At 37.3% G+C, this 10,547-nt stretch overlaps 1 protein-coding gene across 1 annotated transcript in view; it reads left to right on the top strand.

Moving 5' to 3' along the window:
• The first annotated feature begins 212 nt into the window (after positions 1 to 212).
• LOC109209434 (O-acyltransferase WSD1-like) overlaps positions 213 to 10,547 on the top strand; it is a 28,259-nt gene continuing 17,924 nt past the window's right edge. Inside the window, exons 1-2 of the mRNA XM_019372699.1 lie at positions 213 to 866; positions 1,140 to 1,378. Coding sequence (XP_019228244.1) covers positions 365 to 866; positions 1,140 to 1,378 — 741 coding nt within the window. The 5' untranslated portion in view covers positions 213 to 364. The remainder of the gene's footprint in view (positions 867 to 1,139; positions 1,379 to 10,547) is intronic.

Raw genomic sequence — 10,547 nt, 5'->3', positions numbered from 1 at the left:
AATTTATGTTTACTTATGCAAGTGACATAGTTAATTTATTTCTGCTAGTGCACTAATAAAGAGTGTGGTGGATTTTGATAAAGTTTCTTTTATATTTAACCAGAAATTTTATTTTCGAGCGCGGAGAATGAAATCCTATACTATATTTTCCAATCAAGAACTTTCTCAGACTTTGCAAAAATAAAATTTAAAAAAAAAAAAAAAAAGGTGCCTCGAAAATTTGTATTAGTAGGGTTTACACCAATAGAATTTTTGAGTTGGTGTCAGTGCCTTTCCATAATTAAAACTCTCATAAGAAGAAGGGATGGATATTCCTATTTAAAGAAACTTCCTCCTGAACTTTGGCAGTTGTATCTATTTCCCTATGACCATGACGATCGAGAGAGACGAGCCTTTGACGCCGGCCGGCCGGTTATTCGTTCAGCCGGAAATGGACCAAGTTATCAACTGTGCCATTTCCGTCGACGATCCATTCGACATTGACGCTGTCAAATTGGAGATAAGCAACTCCATATTGGTAAAACATCCGAGATTCTCCAGCATCATGGTCAAAGACTCAAGTGGTCGTGAACGCTGGCGTAAAACTGAAGTCAACGTTGATGACCACTTCATTATTCGCCGTGAACCTCTCACCGATGATCCTTCAATTTCCGATGAAGATGCCATTAACGAATACTTAGCAGATCTCTCTGTTTCGACGCCGTTAAGTTTAACCAAGCCCTTGTGGGAATTTCACCTTCTCCTAGCCCATAAATGTGCCGTTTTGAGACTTCATCATGCTCTTGGAGATGGGATTTCACTTATGTCCATGTTCTTGTCTTGTTGCCGCAGAGCTGATGATCCTAATCTACGCCCGACTAGCCAAGGTATCGTGTTACTATCTCAATTAAAAGGTTAACCCGTAGCAAAATAAACTAATTGTACTTAATTATGTCCTCGATACTGCTCATACTCGCGAATCTGATTCTTTCTCTTTTGGGTCAAGCGTATGATTTTTTTATTTTATAATGGGAAGTAAGATTCAAAATTGAGAACTCTGTATGTTCTAATACCATCTTGAATATTGTATGGTCATCTTATCTAAAAAATTAATCTTTTGACATAATGCATATTTATTTATTTAATTATGTCTTTAACAGGTATAGGGACTTCTACTTCGTCGAGCAATCATAAGAGATTGAGCTTAAAGAAATTGATGAAGATGATATGGTATACGTTGGTGTATGTCATTGAATTTGGTTTGAGGAGTTTATGGTTGAAGGATAAGAAGACAGTCATAAGCGGCGGAGCTGGTGTTGAGCTATGGCCGCGGAAACTGGCGACGGCCAAGTTCAAGATTGATGACATGAAAACAGTCAAAAAAGCCATATCTAATGCTGTGAGTTTCTGCTAGCCTCTATGCTTATGATATTAGATTGGAATATTTTTGACTTTTTTACACTTTAATTTGATTGCATCGATTCGAGTTATTTCATAGTATATAGTTCACGACCATATATGTGGACAAGACACCACGTGACCAATCTCATATAACGACCTTTCAACGACTTCACAAGCCACTTAATGTACTTAATGAAATTAAAATAGAGGGAATTACGTGAGTGATCCAACCACAGTTGATCACGCCCAACTATGCCTTATAAAAAGGATTCTGCAGACGTTGCAAATATAACCCGAGTATTACGCCCAGGGTCGAATCCACAGAGAGTTAACCTATCAACCACTATCTTCAGACCCACTAATTCTTCAGAACCAGCTTCCCAAATATTCAAATCTCAGTTGAGTGTTCTTTAACAACTAGCTTGCAAGTAACTAAATAGCTGTAAACTAAACTAATAAGGTTGTAAACAATTATGGGGAAAAGCTAAGGCAATGATTTCCCCTATTGATGGAATCCCTTCTGTTTATGCTCATACAAATTTACCAACACATCTCTATCAATCATGAACGCTAATCTTACCGTAAATCTCTCCCGAGTAATCACAGTAATTTACTATTGCACTCTCCCGAGATACACTAGCTTACTTTATTTAGCACGATTCACTTTAGATTACACCCAAGGCTTCGTTATCCCTAATCCCGCCTTTAAAGCCGCAATTATAGATTCCTCTAATAATCTAGGAGTGGTGTTGTTCAACAATACCCTAAATATGCACTCTTTTCCAAGTTATGCACACTAAATAGGCACAGCTAATTGAGGATCCTGTCAATTAACTACAACAAACACGAAGTTGAACAAATAGAGATTAAACTAGCAATTTGTATTCACATAAACAAGAAGTTCATCACCCAATAGGTTCCATCAAAACTTTAGACAAGGAACTTAGCTACTCATGGCTATGGAAAAATAAACTAAGATTGAATTCATCATAAAAATCAAAAGAAAAGAAGAAAGATGGTTGGAGTATTCTCTCACAATGGTTTTCCTTGCTAAGAAACCTTAAAAATCAATACATGCCTCTCTTGGGAGAAGTCTAATGTTTTATATAGGGTTTAGGTCTAAAAATCCCGCGTTTTACACTTTGATCCCTGAAGTTTTCTGCTTTCGCCGCGGTTCTGCCGCGGTCGCGGTCAAACCGCGGCCAAAAGCCTTCTCTGATTCTGAAATCATCCGCGGCTGTCTTCCACCGCGGTTCTACCGCGGTCGCGGTGGAACCGCGGTCAAACCAGTGCTCTGAATCTTCGGCCTGTTTTGCGTGGTTTACTTGGGAAATTTCACAGTTGGCCTCTTTTTCATCAATTTTGACTCCAAAACTGCTCCTTAGCCTTCCTTATATATTTATCACTTGCAAATCATGAAAAGCATTAATAAGAGCATTTTGTTATCACTTTCAGCATTAAAACTACACAAGAAGGTGATTATTTAAGGTGTGATTATAGTCAAATTCACCTATTATCAACAGTAAACACCCAAATTAACTATCCTCTTATCTATTGTGACTTGCCCAATAAATTGTCCATTTATTATTTTGACTTTTAGTGTAAAAGGATATATGGACATTAATATTTAGGTGAAGGTGCATAATTGAGTTGAAAAAGAGAATTAATATTGCCAACACAACATTAATAAATACCCAAATGAACTATTCTCCAATCTATTTTGACTTTTCCAGTGTTTTGTCCACTTTGTTGGGGAAAAAATGTTTTTCCACTTTCCTCAATGGGGAACTTAATTTCAGTACAATCATTCTTTCCATCAAAATGGAAGAATACAAGTGACCTTGCATTGAATCTGTGAATCCTACCATTTATATTCTAGAGATCATTTGGCAATACCCTTTGTCGGACTCTTAATCGTGCACACTTAAAATTAATTAAACTCTCATAAGTTACTCCACTCTGATAAAAATAATAACTACGTACCTTATTTGTACACTTAGAGTCGTTTGGTTGCTGGTTAGAATTATGCAGATATTAGTTATGCAGGAATTAGTTATACATGGTTTATTATAAAGGGATTATTTATGTAAGAATTAGTAATGCATGGATTAGTATTTGTTAAGTATTTACTTTATTTTAATTATATGATGTGTAATTTAAAATAAATATGAACGTTTTTTGGTCATTTGATTGTTTAATCCATGTATATTACTAGCTAATACATATATTAGTTATTCCACATTTTATCTTGCATCAATAATACATAGATTTTTTGTATAACTTATACATGTACATAGTACTTATACCCCCGATGAAAAAAGCAATCAAACATTACATTAGTTATGCTGACTTAATTTGTACAAAGTAACTAAAGGCTACTAAATATGGTATTAGTTAGTTTACTCCTAATACATGAATAACTTACCCCACAACCAGCTACCAAACTACCCCTTGGCGTCTTATTCATATGCATTAATTATGCATGTCTACAAATCATGTCCTATCAGCCTTTATAGGGACAAGCTTAGAGCCTTAATTTTCCATATGCATTATTCGTATTGATGTTTAATGAGCTAGCTAGCTTGGGTCAAATTAGGTACACGTCTCCTCTTTCAATTAATCGGTTGGCTAGTCATTGTTCATTTATATAGTTGGAAAACACGTTAGGGAAATTAATGACTCAATCAATAATTGAGGCGTCTGAATTTAGACCGTATCATTCCTTGCTGGAACTAGTGGTGATATAAAAAAGCAGATTTTTGTGGCTGTGGAATGTACGTGGAGGATGTGACAAATTAAAGCTCTATACTTGCTTTGTCTTAGGGCTATTTTGCCATTAATTCATTCCTTATCTCTCTATTTATCACAGGTTGTTCGGGATAGAAGTTACAGTATTTGATTTGTATTTTTAAGTTTGACAAGAATGTAGTGTTGTTTTAACTTCAACACCACAGAAAACGAGTGATTTGTGTGGTGTCCAATTTTTTCGCTTAAACTGATTTGTGTGGTGTCCAATTTTCCGCTTAAATTGATTATGGAAGGACCTGCTTCTTCTAAGTGTTCCTTAACCTACCTTAACCTACTATTGCTGAAATAGTAAATACGGAAAGTAAAGAACACAAGTATTTTACGTGAAAAATACCTGGCTCAAAAGGTGAAAAAATCACGACCTACTTCTCAGTAGAATTTTTCCAAACTCTTCTCTAAATCACTGAGCCAAAAACTGCATTTACAAAACACTTTTGTAAACCTAGGATTAACTCTAATCCCGTTGTGGCAAATAGCCTCTAACTGTTGCGATAACTTCAAGTTAACTCTAACTTGAATACTATGAGTACCTATTACAATTGCCTATAGATAAAGCTGAAAGGTACAATATGAAACACCTACTACAATTGAACTAGAATAAAAAAACAAACATTTGGAACTGGTTCTTCTATCTGGTTCATGTAGCTGCAGGTTTGCACACTTGAATCACACACGAACTGCTTGCTAAAAGCCTTGCTATTTTGCTCTCAATTCACGTTTAACTTCTGCGTCTGTGCATTACCTGTAAAGTGAGAACATCCTGCGATTTATAGAGTTAGTAGAGTAGAAAATAACTAGAATTCTAATGCTACTCTTCTTTGGTGGACGAGTTCTAGTTGATCTCAACTTTTAACTCCTCCCTATCTTGGATAGTGTTCTCTTTGATTAAGGAGTCCTTCTCCTTATCAATTCTACAACATTTTCGATCAGAAGATATCAAATATACCAAGTTAAACTTGTCTCCTTCATGTGCATCTCATATGATCGAATCTGCACGTTTCTATGCACACAAGGGATAAACTTGGTTCATGCCTGAGCTTCCTTTATCAATCTTCGAAACAAACCTTCTTGGGCTAACATGTAGTCAATTTATTTTCCTCATACCTAAGTTCAAGCTTATCACAAAGAACGGATTCAATTCTTCTTCCTCGTTTTTCCTTTTCGTTCCATGTCATATCAAGTCATTCTTATATCACGAAGAACGTTATCATTTCTTCTTCCTCTTTATTTCTTTCCATTCATTTTCATATCACAATTCATACGTCTATTTTTTCCGTGTTTGGCGTGTCAAGTTATGGAAGTAGTCAAGTTTAAGGGGAAAAGTCTTTGATGATAACTGTTATATATCTGAATTGCTGTAAATAAACAAAAACAATAATCTTTCTGAAAATAGAAACAGAATGTTAGTAGAAATAAATTCTGAAAACAGTATTTGAACTTCAAAATAAATTTCGAAAACGGTATAGAAACAAATTGAGCCTACTGAATAAACAGAGTGTCCTTAAGGAAATTATTCCCCTCAAGTACCCGAGGTTCTGGAATATATCCCCCAAGGCTTGGGAACTAATTCTCCTTTAGGATGAGATGTATTCTTCTTTTTCTTTGGAACTTCTTCTAATGCTCTTCCATTTCTCAAGGTAACCGCATTGACTTGAGCTTTAGGATTGGGCTCAGTATCACTAGGAAGAGCCTCTGCTGGTCTGGTATTTTTGGCTCTGGCAAGCAGGCCCACGTGGTGCTCCAAATTTCTCAGTGCTGCGGCTTGAGCCTGCTGATCAGCCATTATTTTCTAATTGAAAGTTTTTTTTTTGGTAATAAATGTGAATATTACCATAACAATCAAATGCTTTACATCCTAAGAGCATCCATTGTACTAGCTCTTCTAGTACAACAGGACCTCAAACATCAAAACACCTTTCTAAGTACAAACTTTCATGACTTTTGAATTAAAAAACTACAGGATTCCTAACTACATGCTACTTCCTAATTACATAATCTCTGTATCATCAATGGACACTGCTTTGCTCTTGTGGACTCTGCATACATGCCTAATCTGTCCACCATCTCCTTTTTAATTTGCCCAATACAAAATTCCAGATTCAAGCTAATTTGTCTGAAAATTCTCCAGTTCCTCGCTTGCCAAGTGTGGTATACCATTGCTCCTATAATTGCTGTTGCAACCTCCTTCTTTATTTGCTTCCAATGCCTTCTTTTGATCCACTCTGGTACTGCCATGTTTGGTAACCTTATTGCTGCCCAGCTTGTTAGTGCATCTCTCATGTTTTTAAACCAACTGCAATCCCCAAACAGATGCTGTTGTGTCTTAATCACTCCCAGATCACATAGGCAGCATTCAGCATTACCTGTTATAGGGATGTTCATCTGTACTAATCTGCTTTTTGTTTGTATTTTTTGTTGGAATGCCAGCCACAGTACAAATCTGTGTCTTGGCAGCAGTGTCCTGCTTCATACCAACTCCATTTCCCTACACCTTGACAATTGTCCTAGCATTGCATTGTAGCTGCTAGATACTGAGTACTGCCCATTGCTAGTCAGCTTATATGTACTTCCATGATACCATTGTGCCATATTTTGTTTTAAACTATTTAACTTCTTCCAATACCAACTACAATCAGATGGTGGCCTATGATCCCAGATGCTTCTACATGATTTCATATACACCCCATGTACCCATCTTACCCACAACACTTCTTTATTTGTCACTAATTGCCATAGTAGTTTCCCAACTGATGCTATATTCCAATTTTTACACCCCTTTATGTTCAATCCACCATACTTCTTTGGTCTGCATAGAACTTCCCATGATACCAATGCCATCTTCCGGTGTCCTTCTGTAGTACCCCATAGATACTCCCTACACTTCCTATCAATTGATTTTATAACACTTTGAGGAAGTATAAAGACAGCTCCCCAAAAGTTATACATTGCAAACAGTACTGAATTGATCACTTGCAGTCTACCTGCATATGACAGAAGTTTAGCATAGCCTGCTTGGATATTTGTAGTAATCTTCTCTACTAGCTGGTGATATTCTACCTTGCTCCATTTCTTTGATGTTAATGGTAGTCCCAGGTATCTCATTGGTAGTGTGCCCACTGAGAAACCTGTAGCACTCACTATAGCCTGTTTACTTGCTTCATCCATTCCTGCTAAACATATGTTTGACTTCTCCATATTTGCAACCAACCCTGACACTGCACTGAAATGATTCAACACTTCCAACATCCTATGGATAGATTGACTGTTACCTTTACAAAATAACATCAGATCATCTGCAAATATCAAGTGTGTTAGTTTGGTGTTTTTACACATGGGATGAAATCGGAAATCTGGCAGTTCACTCATTTTGTTCAACCCTCTTGTTAGGTACTCTATGACAAGTACAAATAATAATGGAGACATAGGTCTCCCTGCCTAAATCCCCTTCTTCCTTCAAAGTAGCCATATCCTGCACCATTCACCTTGACAGTAAAAATAGTTTTTGTAACACACACCATTATCAGTTGGATAAATGGCATTGGAAAACCATATCCTCTGAGTACTTCCTCTAGAAATTCCCATCTCACCATATCATAGGCCTTCTTTAGATCAATCTTCATCAAGCACCTAGGAGTTGTCTTCCTGTTGTAGTGTCTTAGAAGATCATGGCCTATCAGCACATTGTGGATAAGTGACCTTCCTTCAATGAAAGCTGCTTAATTATCAGCTACAATCATTGGAACAACTTTTCTCAATCTAGTACAGATGATCTTGGAAATGCATTTGTAAATGACATTACAGCAAGCAATAGGTCTAAATTGACTTGCCTGCAAGGGATTCTTCACTCTTGGAATAAGTGCTATACTAGTAGAGTTAATCTGAGTGAGTAGTTCTCCAGTCTCAAGAAATTCCAGCACTGCCTTGATCACATCCTCTCCAATTATTGTCCAGGCTGCTTTGTAAAAATCACTCCCATACCCATCTGGTCCAGGGCTTTTAGTGTCATTTATGCTGAACATTACTTTTTTCACTTCAGCTCCTATGTAAGGTCTTAATAGTTGTAGTTGTTGAGTAATTGGTAGCACTTTCCCATTTTTCAGAAACCCCTGGATGGCATGATCCCTGAACCTTCCTTTTGTCCCTAATAATTTCTGGTAATAGTCTACAAAGATTCATGCTATCTCTTCCTGCTCAGTTTTTATGTCTCCAGCATTATCAGTTAATTGGATAATTGCTTCCTGCAACCTCGTGTGCTTTATTACTGAAAAGAAGTACCTATTATTATCATCTCCCAGTTTGATCCAGGTAGCCTTGCTCCTTTGTTGAAGATATACCTCTACCAAGTATGATGATCTTTTGAATTTTTGAAACTTCTGCTTTTCTGCTAGCTGGAGACCCACATCCACTGGATTTTTATGAAGTTCAGCTTGAGCTGCAGCCAAGGCCATTCTGTCTGCATCAGCTTCTTCTATAATGTTGCTGAAATACTTTTTATTCAGCATCTTCAAATCCTTCTTCATCATTTTTAACTTCCTAACCACTTGAAACATACTGCATCCCTCAACTTCCTTCCTCCATCCTGCATTAACTATATCTATAAAGTTTGGATGAGATGCCCAAACATTACAGAAATTAAAGGCAGCTTTTGCCCTCCTTGGTGAGTTAACATTTGATAGCTTTAGTGGGCAATGATGACTTATCCCTTCCTCCAAGTAATAAGCCTTATATGCTGGCATTATATTGAGCCATGCTATATTAATGAGAACCCGGTCTATTTTTGATAAGATCCTATTATCTCCATGTCTATCATTCCAGGTATACCTACTCCCACTAGTTGGCATTTCAAGTCGTTCACAATGGTCTATGCACTGCTGGAAGTCTATTATTTCAGCCAAACTTACAGGATTCCCCCCCCCCCCAACTCTATCATCAGTATGCAACACAGAAGTGAAATCTCCCATAACTATCTATGGGGCCCCCACATTCTTACTCACAGTGTCTAGGTAGTTCCACAAGCTCCTTCTCTCTTCCTTTGTGTTGAAAGCATATACTACTGTCATCATAAAGACAATCTACAGCCTATTATGACTCACCATGCATGTTACAGCTTGATCAGAGAACTCAGAGTTATTTTAAAACAATCCTGTCTCCATGCCACCCAAATTCTGCCATTATAGTGTTCTCTCAGATTTGTTATACTCCCCCATCCTCCAAATAGCTTGTTTGCCACTTGGTTATTTTATCAGACTTTATTTTGGTTTCTACCATGCCTATTAACCCTATCTCTTCTTTATTACAAAGGAGTTTTACCTCCTTTTGTTTGTTAGGGGCATTCATACCCCTAACATTCCAACATAGAATGTTATCCATTACTCATAGGAGGTAATGCTATCCCTCCCACATTCCCCTCCCCTTTCCTACTAACCTCAGCTCCATCAGTATTCTTTGACTCAAGTATCTGAAAATTATTGTAGTAGCTTCTATCTCCAGTTTCCCTCCCATGTTTTGTTTTTCTACTTGTGGTTCTTGTAGCATTGCTTGGTGTTATCCACCCTGCATTATCCTGATTTTCTTGCATTCTTTGTTTCCCTGTCTCCATCTTATTCCCTTGCATTTTGCTGGTTCCTTCCCCATCCTTAATTGTTGATGGTTTGTTCATATGTTCTATTGGTTGTTCTTCCTTTTTGCCATTCCCCTCCTCTGTTGGTTTGACATCTGCAACTTGTTTTTTAGTTTTACACACATGTTCATCATGGCCATATTTCCTACATGCTTTGCACAATGTTGGCTTCCAATCATATTGTACTTTCTGCTCCATTAGTAACCCACGCTCATTCTTGAAGAACACTTTATCAGGTAGTTTTGTATCCATCTGAACTTCTACTAAGAGACGTGCAAAACTTAGCCCCATCTTCTTCTCTGTATTGCTATCTACCATCAAAGGTCGACCAACTATGCTGCCAATCTTACTCAATCCCTTGGGGCTCCAGTATTTGAAATCCAGTCCAGGTAGCTTGATCCATATAGGCACAGTGTATAACTCCTCTTTTGTGAATTCCATGTCCACATTCCATGCTTTTACAATGAACGTCTTGTTATCAAAGTGGTATATACCACCTTGTAGTACTTCATTCTTCCCCATGATAGAATCAAATCGCACTATCACTATCCTATTTTTTAGCATAGAAACTTTGTTTATGCCATGTTTTCCCCAAATCCTTCATACATATGCACTAAGTACTGTGAATGGTGGGTGGGCTCCCAAAACATAGCACACAACTGCATTTTTCCAGTACTCAATTTCAGAGCTAATGTCCTCTGTCTCAATTTCACAAACATGTGTTTTCATCATGCAAAGA

This window comes from Nicotiana attenuata, unplaced genomic scaffold (assembly GCF_001879085.1).
Source record: "Nicotiana attenuata strain UT unplaced genomic scaffold, NIATTr2, whole genome shotgun sequence".
NCBI classification, from domain to species: Eukaryota; Viridiplantae; Streptophyta; class Magnoliopsida; order Solanales; family Solanaceae; genus Nicotiana; species Nicotiana attenuata.
The sequence above is the reverse complement of the archived record's forward strand: the minus strand, read 5'-3'. Positions and strand labels throughout refer to the sequence as shown.